Source organism: Schistocerca serialis, chromosome 6 (genome assembly GCF_023864345.2).
Source record: "Schistocerca serialis cubense isolate TAMUIC-IGC-003099 chromosome 6, iqSchSeri2.2, whole genome shotgun sequence".
In the NCBI taxonomy this organism is placed as follows: domain Eukaryota; kingdom Metazoa; phylum Arthropoda; class Insecta; order Orthoptera; family Acrididae; genus Schistocerca; species Schistocerca serialis.
The window spans coordinates 197917299-197933674 of record NC_064643.1 but is presented as its reverse complement, the minus strand read 5'-3'; the positions used below and the strand labels follow the sequence as shown (position 1 = coordinate 197933674).

At 37.1% G+C, this 16376-nt stretch overlaps 2 protein-coding genes across 2 annotated transcripts in view; one reads left to right on the top strand and one right to left on the bottom strand.

Moving 5' to 3' along the window:
* Positions 1–1127: 1127 nt before the first annotated feature.
* LOC126485165 (60S ribosomal protein L12) lies at positions 1128–13285 on the bottom strand. Its single transcript, XM_050108840.1, has 6 exons — positions 13111–13285; positions 12957–13030; positions 8552–8732; positions 5411–5529; positions 5223–5314; positions 1128–1163 (listed from the first exon to the last, which is right to left on the bottom strand). The coding sequence occupies exons 1-5, from the start codon at positions 13145–13147 to the stop codon at positions 5228–5230; spliced, it is 498 nt and encodes a 165-aa protein (XP_049964797.1). The 5' UTR covers positions 13148–13285; the 3' UTR covers positions 1128–1163; positions 5223–5227.
* Positions 13286–13354: 69 nt separating this feature from the next.
* The window catches only part of LOC126485164 (NADH dehydrogenase [ubiquinone] iron-sulfur protein 4, mitochondrial), a 41025-nt gene continuing 38003 nt past the window's right edge, over positions 13355–16376 (top strand). The window contains exon 1 of the mRNA XM_050108839.1: positions 13355–13491. Coding sequence (XP_049964796.1) covers positions 13433–13491 — 59 coding nt within the window. The 5' untranslated portion in view covers positions 13355–13432. The remainder of the gene's footprint in view (positions 13492–16376) is intronic.

Genomic DNA, 16376 nt, shown 5'->3' with positions numbered 1-16376 from the left:
CAAGAAAGTTTGTTATTCCATTAACATTGTAGATAATCAAGTTACACATAATAACTGTAAGGCAAATACCGTCCTCTTTGTGTACTATCATTTGCCAAAATCTCATTTCAACATCTCAAAGCCTTTATGAAATGAGGAATGTTGTGGATATTACATTTTATCACTGATGCACATGACTGCAACATATCAACTTTCTAAACTTGTTACCAGGAGGATCTCCAACAAAGTCTATACTGCACATCAACCCCTGCATCTTGCACAGACTCTACAATGAATGCCAATGTTTATATTTAGTGCCCCTCCCCCGAACTGAACTTTAACCTTTGTATGTATTTCCTGCTCAGTATGTATGAAATCTAATGGATTTTTATCGCATTTGATTACATCTTGCTTGGTTACAATAAAATTGAACGTAACAGAAAGATACCATCACAAATTTTCATTTCACACAGCGAAAATGTCTATGCATGTTGTGGCTCCACAACTTTTACAGGCTTAAGTATTCCAGTATATATAGAATTGCGAACACTGCAGAAAACTAAAAAAACGATTAGGACAAAGAACATTTAATTTTGAAGTAGGAAAGTAAGAAAAGGAGGAAAGTTTAGCATCCATCAAATTTTATATAAAGAGGGAATGAATGAAAGTGCCGGGAACCTTCTAGAAAATGAACTTCAAAGCATCTTCTTTCAGCAATTTAGGAAATCCGCAAATGTAGATGACTGGTGAAGAAATTAATTTGTTATTTATAAGAATACAAGTCCACAATCTTGGTCTTTCACACAGAGGGAAGTTACTATGTGTGAATGGATATGCTGGTAATAAAAATTCTGATGTATGTCTGATGCAGTGTTTGGTACCTTTTTTGCACCATCTTTAGCAGTTTTGTACTATTTCCCCTTTGCAGAGAGGATATATTCTCTAGTACCACCTGGCAAGTTTTCTGTGTTATCTACATCACATGTTACATTAGTAATTCAGTCCAATGCACCACTTTCATTACAATTTACACAGATTAAATTCACGTTATCCTATCTGTAGGTTGGCACTTAGAATTTATCAAAGTTTGCTTGGAACAAATATGGGTACAAAATTAAAAGGACAGGCAAATGAAAAGAAAAATGCAATTATAGCAGAAAATGTAATTTTATTCCATCACTGACCTGGAAAGGAAAGAAAAATACATGAAAGATACAATGGTACTGAAGAAATAAATATCTATATGGGTGTACATGACAAGTTTACAAGTTATTAAAAGGTTAAGTTAATGTGATTTGTTATTGGGGTTGTCTCCCCAATGGCAGTTGGTACCCACATTATGTCTCTCTTAACATGCCAGAACATTTCTAAGAAAGCTCCAAATTATCAGCTTTTCCAACAAGTGTGCGCAGTACGAGAATGCACACTAAGAATAAATCTTGAAGCTGTTTTCTAATTATTCACTGCTCTACTCAAGTCTGGGTGTGAACAGTCACCAGCTGCTACAGACTGTAACAGCATGCATATTACTTTTTTCTGAAGGAAAATGTAGCTCCATTACTTTAATTTTTTCACATTGGTGTACAGCACAAAAATAAACACACACTATCAAGAGAGAAAGTGGGAGGATGGGATGCCAACCCCGACCTTGTGTTAGCTGCTGAGTACAGAGCTCTGGAAAATATATATGAACTGTAAACTTAAAATATAACAAAACAAAATATAACTATTCAAAACTAGATATACCACAGAATACTGGCAATTAGAACTTCTCCAGGCACCAGCCACAAAACAGATCCATTTTGCAATCAGATTTTCATATCCACAATTACATAAACAACACTCAACACTTATTTCATGTTTTGTAATTAACTGAAAGGTATAGCAGGAAAAACAATCAAAGTCCATCTTTGGTGAAATTTGAAATTCTTGTACCACTGGATTCTATGTAAATATTACTACATACCAACAGATAAATAGAAAAAAACAATATGTAGGCCATAAGGAATCAACATAGAGAAAAGTTTCCAGGACAAAAATTCATCTGTGTGAAAAAAAGACCACATTTATTTTAATGAGAGTAATTTTTTACTACTTCAGGAAAATTTGTTTTAAATGTGGGTTTGCTTGGGTTTTTTTTTTTTAATTTGTGGCAACCAATGCATTGTTTGGGCTTACATTTTTCACTGATAGCAAACTGCACTGTTGTTCAATGAAGTTTATTTGACTGATGTGTACTGGTGCAATTTACATTTTGGCATGGAATCAAGTGATGAAAATGTTACAGCAGCTCAACAAAGTGGAGCAAAGGAAAAACCAAAACATATGGCTTCATGATGCAAGTACATGCATAAGAACACTGTCATGTTCCTGGTGACGACTGGAAATGCAGAAACAGTGCTTCACAAAAATTTCAAAACATGAATCCAATTTAATTTACTTGGAAATGATATTCAGAATGCACACTTGTATTCACTAATTTTAATTTTACCTGTGAAATGAAGACCACAGAAACCAGAGGCTAGTAATCTTCTTCTATAGCCTTTATGATACATCTTAACTATATTTGCCTAAAGAATTAATCATTAAAATACTGCATAAAATGTACAGCCATTTCCAAAGTTTCCCACTTTGTATAGATTTTTTGTGAACATGTATCCAACGAAATATAATATTACTTTTGGGTAGCGCATATCAGACAACTGTGGGTGCCCCATATCAGACAATTGCTCTGCACGTGAATTCAAAGCAAAAAAGCCATCTCTTCTGGCAAGAAAACAATGATAGGTGCAGTGCAGAAGTAGGCAAAGAAATTAAGCAGCTAGAAGCTCTATTACGTAAGAAGACTGAAGTCTTTATCAACAAAAATGTGGAGACAAAATTAAAGACAAAGGAAACATGCAGAGATTTCACTGAAAATCTTGCAGTGCTTAGTATTATCCCTAATGATCTACACTAGAAGCAACAACTGTCTTTACACGTTTGATGTTCATGTTCTCACCTTCAGAGAAGTGTAATTTTTTACCTATGATGAGAACATACCCAAAATGGGAACTGATGAAGAAAGTTGCATCAATGTTGTTTCACTTGACCCAGCCAGAATATAAAAAATGTCATTCACATCATCCATATTATGATTCGTAGAAACAACAATGTGAATCAAAGTAAACAGTGCTAATAAAGGGCACAGTTACATGCAATTTGACAAACATTTGGGTTTAATAAATCAATAAGTCTACTTTGAAACAACCAGAAATTGGAATGGGCACATCAAAAGGTGCCACACAAAACCTAGGCCTTTTTCAAGAAAAGTTCAAATTGTGGTCTTCATTTCTTGGTAAAGAATACAGAAAGACCAATTGAGACATCGCAAGTAAGAGTAACTGCAGTTATTGTGCCACATAAATTGGTCCTTGGGAGTCCTATGTTGTTAAAGTGCAGGCAGTGACTTGCCAAAACCTTCATATTAAAGTTTAATTCCACTCTCCATGAGAAAATAAGATGACCTACAATCCTTTAAGAAATTCTTTTCTAAGGAGCTCTAGTTTGAAAGATTACCCACACTGACGAGTAATTTGATGTAGAATTTATATTAACCTCATTGTCTCTCATTGGTATTACCGAATAATATCCCACAAATATTGCTTACATTTTTCTGAGGCAAGCAGTTATGTAATACATTCTAGGAAGTCGTCTATTTTTGTGAACATGTGTACTTCCACTTTCATTGTTAATAAACAAAGACTAACTCACACTACTAATTTCAAAAGAAGGATCTGTGGGTCGACAGAAGCGTCCGATCCAACGCGTCGGCTTTGACCCGTGACGTAAGGGTGTTGTCGTGTGTGTGACGTCATGACGGCGCGGAGTTTGGTTTGAGTGTGGCTGTCTCCAGTTCTGTTTTATCTTATTTTATTTACTTTTCTGATCTGTTCGTTCTATCTCGTGAGGTTTTTTTTCCCAAGACAACAAACACTAATCAGCTACTGAAGCATCTTTATCTTCTATGGGTTGCAGGGGTTACGACCCCTGGGGAGGTGGGTGGGTATTCATGCATGGCTGTCTTCACTTACACGTTGTAGCTACGCAAGGCGTCTAAATTTGTTTATATTTAGTTTGCCCCCCACCCAAAACACCCAATTTCCCGCGCTTGTCCCGTTAGTGTCATTAGGCTTCTTGTAGAAAGTGTGTGTGTGTGTTTTTCTTTCCGCCATATTTGTGACGTCATGGGTCAAAGCAGACGGGTGGGATCGGACACTTCCGCATTTCCGGATCTGTTAAGAAGAACCTTGAGAACCCGTTTTAGGAAAAAAAGTGTTTCGTATGTCTCACACACTTAACCTTCTGTTTTTCTTTAAACTTCAAATTAAATTACTGTAAAATATAAAGAAGTGGACTTTGGATTGTTTTCCATTGTTCTCTTCAACTTTAATACACAATCACCAAAATTACACACCAAGATTTTTAAAAAGATTCTGTTCGTGATAAATTTTTGAGGGCCGATAATGGCAGGCTACTGAAATATTACTACCAGTTACAATCAATCATGAAGACATTTATGTATGGTGTTAATGAACTTATCATTTTACACACACACACACACTTTCTTTTCAGCTTCTGGCCACATAACCTAGTGCTCCTTGCCTTTGTTACAAAAAATAGACACTACGAAGATTACACTGCTTAAATGATAAGTGTACCAAATAATTTGTACAAAAATCTAATTCGTGGAACAACGAACATGTCCAATAAGTTGCCCACTTGAATATGAAGACAAAAAGCTCTATTATCTTCACGAAAGTGTATCACAATATATATATACCCACTAATCTAATAGCCACAGAGGGAACTTCACTTTTCAGAAAATTTGTAATAACTACCTTAACTGCATCAATTACACTTGCCAATGCTACGTAATGAATGACTATGGCTGCTAAGGTGTTAACACTGCATGTGTATCTCTCAAAATATGCTTAGAAATCATGCTGTCAGTCTATCCAATGACTGAAAAAGTATTCTTGTTTTCTTCCAAAGGATATTAATTGTTCGAAATTTCATCAAACAATACTGATGTATAACTACTGTCCTAGATTAAGTAATGTAGTAAATTTCTACAAGTGCACCTTGTATAAACACGAGAAACTTCGGTGACAGAAGGTATTTTATTAACAAAAAACATATTTTCATTAGCACACATTTCTACTAGTGCTTTTCCAGAACTCTGATCTCAACAGCATACTTACTCATTTCAATCGTCTGGAACTTCCAATTCACCAGCATTTATCTGATCAATTAAATCATGTGGTGGTTTCCCTTCAACAGTACATCCCACAGACTGTAACAGAAACAAAGCAATAATAGCACACTTGGCAATAGTAACACACTTTACTTCCAAAGCATCATAATATTAAACAGCCATTAAAAAACTTACCTGGCAAGTCCCAAGGATTTCTTTCACCGTTCCTTCAAGTTTTCTCGACATGGATCTGTCCCTCATTTGTTTGGCAATATTTACGATTTCATCAAATGACAAATTTCCACTGTGTTTTACTGTAAATGAAAGAACACAGTGATGTCACTATTTACTAGCAGATCAACCATATATAAAATACTTGCTAAATTAGAACAAGAATAGAGATTACAGGAAGTACAAGACAATATTTATTCTGTCAACTACACTATAAGACTGTTCCAGGCTGTTACAGCCAGGAACTCAAAGGCAAACAACTTATGCAAGGACAGTCAAGGTTGTAACCTACATGATCCTACTGCCTCCGTCAAGCTCCTGTCAGCAAGGGTGACAGTGGTTTGCAAATGCACAGAGAACACATTCAACATGACTGCCTGGCAATAACCTTTACTACTTGCACCTGCGTAGTACGGGCACATGAACTCCATTCAGCACCACCAGAACAGCCTGCACTGCAGAGATTATCACTGTTACTATTGTCTGTGGTTTCACAACAACATTTCAGTAGCCAACCAAATTCCAAGGGCACATCTCTTAATAAGGGCTGAGATCAACAAATAATGGACAATTTTCCTTAGCCTACAGTTGTAGCCAACACTTTCAAATTTACAATGTACCATTTAGAAAAGAAAGGGCTCAATTTCTTAAAGGTACTCACTGAAAGATCAGTTCACATGCTCAAATCAAGCAAATAATCAGGAATTACAAGCATACCCTGAAATTATATTTCATTATTAAATGAATTATCTAGATGAGGCATTCTACACTGTTATAGCACAATCAAAATAATTCTATCTAATATGGCTACGAAGTCTTTTGCGACGTATTTCTTGAGTAAAAATCTCTCGGTGTACATGCCGCGTCAAATCAGGATAAATCTCCAAGCTTTCGACCACACCTCCATGGTCGTCGTCAGGGTTAAAACTGACTGTCATGAACTAGCGAGGTTCCCACTTTTATATGCAAAGGACGGCTTCTGATTGGCTGGAATACGTCAGCGATATGGCGCGTAGCATATAAAAGTGGGAACCTCGCTAGTTCACGACAGTCAGTTTTAGCCCTGACGACGACCATGGAGGTCGTGGTCGAAAGCTTGGAGATTTATCCTGATTTCACGCGGCATGTACACCGAGAGATTTTTACTCAATTCTATCTAATGTTCTCAGCCTTGTTGTCACACAAAATTGGAGTAAAGACCCATGCTTTTAATGATTGCCTCAAATGCCTGCCAAAGACGGCACTGAATTCTGAAAAGATGAGGCATAATTGTACCAGTTTGATCAATTCAGTAGTGTTTGAACAGTGTGTTGCCTTCCACTACACTATACCCAATGTCCAAGTTCTTGCTGCATTGATCTCTAGGGCCTCTTTCATGATACTCCCAGTATGCTCAGATGGACAGTACTAAGTATGCCTAGGTGAGAGGACAGGATACGTATTCCACTGAATGTGATTTTGTAAGTTTTTACTCAGTAATAACAGGTTTTTCCAAATCTCCATTGTTAACTGGCTATGCGACAAAACATTCATTCAGAACTACTACTTGCTTCTGCATTCACAAGGACAGTTTGAATTCCAGGGACCCCAAAGCCAAAACTGAACTGGGCACAGCATAGCTTTTTTTTTGGGTCTTATGCCTTGCCTGTTCAGAAAACTAACCATCTTTGTATGTACAATACTACAGAGAGGAAACAAAGTGAAAGAATCGTTCTACAATTGTTGAGCAATGTGTCTTTTTGGAAAGCACTAGCTCTGTGTCATGATTTTCGTTCTGTTTTTCTAGAACATGAGTTTGAGGTATTTAATTTCTGAATACAAGAAGTCCTTGTCAGAAATCGTTGCAGCTCTCCAATTAAACTAAGTATGTTTACACATGTCACACACACAGTCAAAGAGCTGCTAATCTTATGCCGGCCTTAACAAAACTGTACAAAACAACTTTCCTCCTACCCCTCCCACAACAATGAATGTTAGAGAGTTTGCTATTTGTATGACCAAGAAACTGCTGAACAGCTATGATAGCAAATGGTCAGTTCATCAAACGAATGTGACAACTTTGATTAGGGTAAATCTACTGTTTGAGGAGAGCGAGCCAGATAAAATTATATTACATCAAAGTGTCATCAAGGAAGGAACAAAGACAGGATGCACAACTACAGCTTTTACCTGGGCAGCAACTACCATCTCAACAGCAGGACTCTCAACAGGATAAACTAGAGAGAAATTCACCGAGATGTTTATATTCACGTGGTAGGACTGTTGAAGACCTGAGGGTGACAGTGCCCTACAACTAATCACAGGCCATTTATATACCTGATTAAAGAACATCACAAACCTGTTTTCTCCAGAAATATTAATCCATTGATGCCACCCATCTGCTATGATCCTTGATATCAAGACTGCTGACGACCAACACACAGAAACCCCATACACTAAAATATACACCATAAGAATTATGGATATTCTCATAACACAATTATTGACTCAGCCAAACTCTGGCATTTAAACATAACCTAGACCACCTTGGGACAAAGCTGGGCTGATAAAGCATGTACCATACAGAGAACACGTAAAAGAAAACTGCCAATACATATACTGCATATTTTTCTGTGATTATCTATGAATGATTAGCACATAACATTTAAATTACATACAGAGTGTACATTTGTACAACATATGTAATTTTCTTGAACTATTTTGAGTGGTAAAGTGTGCTTTACACAGACTGCCACAGTGCTAGTGCAGATCAGGAAGCTACCATCTTTCCATACACTCCAGCTACAAAATTTAACAGGATTTCTGAGCTTTGTACAAAAATCTACAGAGGTAATTAAAAAAACCACAGCAGCACTTAAATTACTACATGGTCAAATAATTGTATTACTTAATTTATACCTCTCAGTTCAACAATACAGTACTATTTGATCACAAAATATGCAGTAACCAGTGAGGGGGAACACCTTGTTCAAGGATAACCAGGAAGCAGAACAGTGCACAGCCTACTTTTTTCTCCCAGTTTCAATGACAGGAGACAGCAAACTACTGAAATTTTCCCCACTTCTAAATTTTACAGAAATTAACTTCCAAATATTTACTACTTACTATTCTTCTGCTTCTTTCTGTCTCGAGGGGGCTCCTTCAAAGCCTTTATAATGAGAGAAGCTGCAGATGGGCAGACCGAAATTGCTGCCTGCCTGTTCTGTATAGTTAACTTCACTGTTATCTTCAGGCCTTTCCAGTCAGCTGTTGCTTTGGCAATGTCATCACCAACCTTTTTAGGTGACTGTAAAAAGCATGTATTCACTTAGTAAATCTTATTTATGAATTCAAACAGTAATACATAAGAAACCAAGTGCCTGAAATACATTTCAAAGCAAAAACCATTCAATAATATGTCACAAAGGGAAGACAATACAGCATCTATAAATTATGACTATCGCCTAACAGTAAAATGGCGGAACAGAACATTTTGACATGACTAACACATTGATAATGGTTAATATAGTAATGCAAAATCTCGAAAGGATGTGAAAAACTTCGAAATGAAGTTAGGACCTCACCAAAATAGTGCTGTTGGGTATTTCTACTGTTTAGTGGGTTGTTACCTCCATTCCCAAATTGTGACAATACAGCAATATGCTTTAGATTCGGTTATTACGCCAATATTTCATGCAAAGTTACTTAATACAAACACCGACTAAATGTGATCCTCTTGAGTCCAAAACTTATGGTAAGTTATACGAGTGTCACAGTACACCAAGTGAAAAAACTGAGTTTGATTTAATGTGATCATGTTTTCAGAATGAACGCTGATTGGCACCGAGGTCATTCTGTTCGAGACACCATTATGTATGAGCCCAGAATATGTTCTAAGATTCTACAACAAATCAATGTCAGGGATACTGAACACTTTTGTGGATCACTTCTCTCCTCCTTGTAGATGAGTGTGACCTGTGCCTTTTTCAAGAGCAGGGCACAGTTTTTTGTTCTATGTATTTACAAACATTATAGCTTGAACACGGACTAACTCAGCTGCAACATCAGTATAGAATCTGACAGATTACATTGGGCCTTGGAGCTTTGTTCAATTTTAATGATTTCAGCTGTTGACACATACTTATTCATCTTTTCAGTGGTACGAGGACTAAAATGGGGCAATTCTCCTGCGTTTTCCTTTGTAAAGGAACATTTGAAATTTGAGTTAAGCATTTCAGCTATTGCTTTGCTACCCCCAATTTCAGTTCTTGTCTTATTCGCTAGGCAGTGGACACTAACCTTGGTACCACTAATAGCTTTTACACGTGACCCAAATTTCTTTGGGTTCTGTGAAATCACTTGACAATATCCTGCTACAACAGTCACTGAAGGTGACACAAATTGATCTTGACAGCCAAACATTTCATTCAGAACCTCTACAGCCCTATGTTTTACACCTATTACACAGTGATCTGTTTCTTTGCAGTGGCTATTAGCCACAAAGGTTCCCTCCCATTATGAACTTTACTACAGGGTACTATCTATCCAGTGCATGGTCAACTATTATTCTTAACATGAGCCATGGTTCCCCTACATGCTCCTGCCCTGTGCTGAAAGTTTGAAGTTCCTTGTTGAGGTATGACACTACTGATTTTTTATCTAGTTTACTAATATATATCTTTCTGGTTGCCTGAGATGTCATTTGTACTTGAGTGATCACTGTTGCCACAACAACGTCATGGCCACTGCTATCTGTTTCGATGTGGACATTCTTAAAAAGGTCAGATCTATTTGGTGCCATTAAATCCAATATATTCCCACCACGAGTGGCATTCCTAGCTGTCTATTCTAGGTAGTTTTCAGATGTGGCATTTAGTAAAGTTTCAAACGATGTCTTATCAAGCCCACCACTAACAAAACTAATTTTCCATATTGATTGCCGGATGGTTAAAGTCTTCACGAACGATTACAGTATGATTGGGGAATTTATGTACAAGTGAACTGAGGTTTATTCTAAAATTTTCAGTTACATCAAGAAATCAGTCGAGTGGGTGATAAAAGGATCCAATTATTTTATGAACACCCCTGTTACTGAATCTTGCCCAATCAATCTCACATGCAGCTTCAATTTCTACCTCTATGGACTCTAGTTTGTCTACTGTGACAAATACACCATCTCTATTTCCCATTTGCCTATCCTTTTGACATATACTTAAAATTTCCCCAGAAGTACCTTTGGGTGTGCCATGATGACCTTGCAGACAATATTAATAGTAAAATCAGTATTTTTGCAGATGCAGTTATCTGTCATGAAGTACTCTCTTAAAGAAGCTGCATAACCCTTCCAGCAAATCTTGGGTAGATTTCAAAGCAGTGCAGAGATTGAAAGATTGGCAACTTGCTTTAAATGTCCAGAAATGTAAAAATGTGCACTTTACAAAACAAAAAACTTAATTCTATAAACATAATATCAGTCACTGTTGGAACTGGCCAACTAATGGAAATACCTGGGTGTATTACTTTGTAGGAATATGAAATGGAATGATCACATAGGTTCAGTCATGGGTAAAGTAGGTGGTACTGTGGTTTATCGGTAGAACACTGGGTAAGTCCAATCTACAAAGGAGATTACTTACAAATTCCTTGCACAATTGGTTCTAGATTGTCGAAATGTGTTACACCTGTACCAAATAGAACCAACAAAATACTGAACATATACAGAGGCAAGTGGTATAAATGGTCACAGGTTTGTTTAATCTATGGGAGAATGTCCCAGATACTGAAGAAACTGAACTGGGAGAATCTTTAAGACAGACATAAGCTATCTCGATAAAGTCTATAACTGGTACATTGGCACGTACCCTCTGCCATGCACTTCAGTGTGGTTAGCAGAGTCGAGTAGAAGGGCCCTAATAATGTATGCTTTCACGTACCTAGAAATTTCTAATGCCATGATCAATTTCTACCTGCAAATGGTCACATTTTCTACTGCAACCTGTCTTCCAAGATTGCAATATTCTTTACTTGGAAGCACAGAGAAGGGTTAACAAATAACCCTACAGCCAATCAACAATATGCTTAATACAGCCAAGTTGTCAAATCTGCAGCCATTTCCAATCCACATGGGCGTCAACTTGTGAGTGCGCACCCAAGACTGACATTTAAGCAATTTTACTCAAGCTTGCAAATTTATGTCCTGACCTTGTGCAAAATTAAAGACCACAATGTATGATTTGTTTCTGCGAGTTTAGTCTACAGACTCAACAGCCAATTGTGGCACAGAAAGCATAATGATGACCCGCCCCATGCAGTGCTATTAATAAAATAATTGTAGCTGTTAGTTTGTGCACACCACAGTACCGGCATGTGGATGTTGGCTTTAAACTAAGCCATGGACAGAAGTGATTTACTTTGTGTTTTGTAAACAGAACCATGGATAACAGGGATGCATTCAACAATGCACTCAAGAAAGTAGATTCCATTTGAAGGACCTATTTGATTACCGACATGTCTTGTCAAGTTTAAGACTTCTTTAAAGATGCAATATTTTCTGTGGAAAGTGGTTAATGTTTCTATGGATTTGCCTGCCTCTTATTAGTACTGCTTCCTCCATTGTGGAAGGGCATAGGCTCAATTCATAGTACCACAGTTTTTTTTTCCCTCTAAGCTATGGAGGTCCGTTAACAGGGTCTTCTCAGTCTTGTGGATCAAAATGAGAAACTGCTTGAAACAAGGAAGCACTGGCATCAGGATTAATCTACTTGCATGACAACTGGAGGGACTGGCAACACACTGATTCCATGTCCTACAAAGATAAGATCAGTCCTCTTCCTGCCTCGTACGCAGCTGCCTGCCAACCGAAACTGCTAATCTTTCAATGGTGTTTTACCAGGCATATCAACACTTTTACTGAGTGGCAAAATACATACAAAAAGAAATCACAGCTGTTGGTTGTTTTGGGGAAGGAGACCAGACAGTGAGGTCATCGGTCTCATCGAATTAGGGAAGGACGGGGAAGGAAGTCGGCCGTGCCCTTTGAAAGGAACCATCCCGGCATTTGCCTGGAGCGATTTAGGGAAATCACGGAAAACCTAAATCAGGATGGCCGGACGCGGGATTGAACCGTCGTCCTCCCGAATGCGAGTCCAGTGTCTAACCACTGCGCCACCTCGCTCGGTATCACAGCTGTACTTATCACTATATATACAAATAAATCTTTCTATGCACTGTACCTGTTAGTATTTTCGACTGGTACTATGATAAAAATGCAAATTTTACAACTGGCCAGTGGGTGTACGATAGGATTTCATTCGCCGACAGTACGAGTCGTTTTAAATCTATTTCATTATGTACTAATAATTACACGGTGCAAAAACATAAATTGACTAAATTATTTATGTTCTACGGATTCAGATACATGCAGATCGACACATTATTTCGACAGGCTCTACGTATGGGTGGAATTACAACAGAGAACGCAACATGGCATACATATGTGCAAATTATTTATTTTTAAAAAGAGGAAGCTTACCAGACCGAGGGGACCAATTTTTGGTGCAAGGGATGAGGTAGCACCCACTTCTCCACCAACGCACCTCAAGAACACTGAAATAAATGGGCCAAATCAGTATAATTTCATCAACGACAGGCATGTGCAGTGCAACAATAAATTCTAATTCACTTACCAACTTTAATTTCATTTGGATCAAATTTTGGAGGCATTTTGATACAAATACGTGTAACGGTATAAAATACAACGCACTTACTACTTTGATTACAACCGATCACTAAACATACAACATGCACAGCCACACGCGCTTCACACGCTAGCGGAAGCTGAAAGACCACGTTCGTTCAAAGATGTTCCAATGTACCCGATACAGAGATGAGAGACGTTTCACTCTGCAAGTTTCACAGGAAAATCTTTGGCGTGTGTCTGCAATCTCTGAAGCTGTTCCGAATTTTATTTGTCGATTGTAAATTATCGTGAATCGAGACTCGAAAGACATGGCTGGGTTAACAGCGCTGCGAAATGTTGCTACAAAGCGTTCAACTGCATTAAATGGGTAAATCAGTGAATATAACTTCCAAATCTGGCGCAGCTCAATTGTCTCCGATGTTTTATAATTTCTTTGAGGGCATATCGTGTTAAAGTTAAATTTTGGAACAAAAAAACAAAACATTGAAATCCGATCTAAAAAATTGGTGTTTGACTGATCATAGACGTATAAATATAGCGATAAAATAAATGTGTTAAATTATTTTAACTTCTGCTTGTGGTATACCATTAAAATGAGGTTTTTGAAACCTTCGTACAAGTCACTGTGAAGTTGTAGAAACAGCGACCCAGTAATAACAAAATATTTCATTTAGCCCAAAGTTACAGTGAACTACCAGTCATTGGATCGTAAATCACACCAATTTTGTTTTTGTGATTGGCGAATTATTGATATTTAACTTAGTCTCTCTCAACTCGTGCCTCCCCTCGTCAGTTGTAATTGACGGCAGTGAATATGATGATTTACGCCTTTGCGAATGACTGAAGATTGCTGCCATTCATATTTGATCGTTTTGAATATTGAAGATTGCTGCCCTACATATCTAACCATTTTGAATACTCGATATAGTGAATAACACTAATGCCCTATTTTAAGTTTCCTTCCCGAAATCTATTTGTGAAAAATGTAACATCGGATCCACCGCATTTGCACTGTGTAACAGACCTGTCATGACTGAACATAAGTATAGATGAGACTTCCACATTCAACTCCTCCTGTACTAACGGTTTTTCATTTGTCCACTTTTGATGGGGCTACTAATGGTAGCTCAAGATTCATTCATTTGTAGTGTTCTGTAGATGCCATCAAGTAGAAGAACATTTAGTGACATGAAGCTACTCGTGGTATACATTAATGTGAGGCCAAGACATCATAGAAACTTAATCTGTCTACTGTAGTAACAATAAGCTGGACATGTCACTGTAAGCTTAATGCTGTAAGAAAAACCATGGGCCTGAATGTGTCCACTTTAGTCATTAAATGTCATGTGGGTATCACAGTGTACTTTGCTTGTCCCTCTAATCAATCAAGTTACTCATTTCTTAATATGTGGAGTCACCAGTGTGACTCTTTCTGTATCCCTAGCCCGTTGCATAACGAGTAATGTAACATAGTTGTGCTTGTCCCTCTGTGAAAGTTGTGTTGTAATGTTTTGCTGGATCAGTGCGTATATGAAATTCCGTCTGACATTTTAGACTAAAAATTGTCAGTTTTTAAAAAATTGAAATAAATTTTATTTAGGCTCATGTCAGTTGCTATGTAGACCGGCCATTCAATTGTGTGGAATTTTGAGAACATTCTCATATTAATATATTTCCACATTTTTGTTAGTGATTTTGACATGACACATTAAAATTGATTCCAGTAAGCTCATTTACATATGTCCCTATACTTTGAAAGCCACTATACGGTCAGAGCATGCACAGTGTGAGTATTGTTTTCCAGTTCATTTTTCTATGTTGTGCAACTGATGATAGATTCGCAGTGGAATTTGTTTTAGATTTCATTCCTTAAGACAGTCTTATATCTTCTTGAATATGTTTCTATGTTTCATTTTGAAATATTAATTTTGTATGAGACTTCATTATTTTACCTAGTTTTAAGTAAACAAAAAAAGTATTGTACAGTATGATGATGTGTGCATCAGTGCTGTTGTCAGTGGTAATGCTGGTGACCAATCAATTCTAGCATTAAAAAATTTTGAAAGTACTCCATGTATGATTTGACAAGACTTTCAAAGTATCAACATTCACAGGGAGACTTTGGCTCACTTGTTATTAATAACCGTCATCCATTCTTGATATTGTATAGTAGGTAGTGTGTCTGCAAGAATTATGTTTTTGCAACTTAATTACCATGTGTATGTTAATGCGAAAAGAGCTAATTGGTTGACTTACAAATGAAATAATGTATTCACATTACCTATGTGCCAATAAAAAAAAATTAAAAAATTTTTTTAGACCTAATCACTAATGAAATGATAAACACTGAATGTAAAATATGAGTGTTGGAACTCGCAATATATTAAATTGAAAATTTGATTCTTATTTAAACATTTTCAGTATGGGGATAATATTTAAAAAATTTTTTAATAAACTTTATAAATTTTATGAAGATATACTAAAGCATGATAAGAATGTCAGTGAACAGTGTCCTGAAATTCAGCCACTGTCTATGCCATTGTCGAAGACATGGAATGTAATGTATATGCTCTAGCTAATAGGACACTTAGTATCATCAGCAACTGATTGTTAGAGAATAAATTAATGCTCAGCTGTGACCAAACACGCTGCAATCAGTTTCTCGCTTGTGACTGTTGTATAAATGAAATTTTACTACCCCAAAGTAATCAAAAAGTGAGTGAAATCAGCAGTTACATTCTAAGGACTGAGGGTAGATGAAAAGCTTTCTTAGAAGTATCACATTCAAGGTCTAGAGCAGAAACTGAATGCTGCTATCTTCACTACCAGAATAAACTCCATTGCCCCTGACAATGAATTTCAAAGGCTTGTGTACTGTACTTGCTTTCACTCTTTTTATGTTTCATATTTTGGGGTAACTGTGCACCATCAAAGAATATTTGGGTCAATGAAACCGTCTGATTCTACCCGTCTGCTTTGACCCGTGACATAATGGTAGTGGTGTGTGTGATGTCACTATTGCCCGGAGTTTTTGAGTTGGTTGTGTTTATAGATGTATTTGATGGTCTCCTTTGGTGGTGGATGTGGACGTTCTGTGTTTAACGCGTGGTGTTGAGTTCATTTGAGTTTTGGTTGTCGTGCTAATGTTGTTTTCAGTTTAGGTGGGTGGTACAATAACATGGGCTGTGGAATTGTTTTCAGTGAGTTGTTAAAGTTTTTTGTTAGATCTGATTAGTTTGGTGTTTGTTGTGT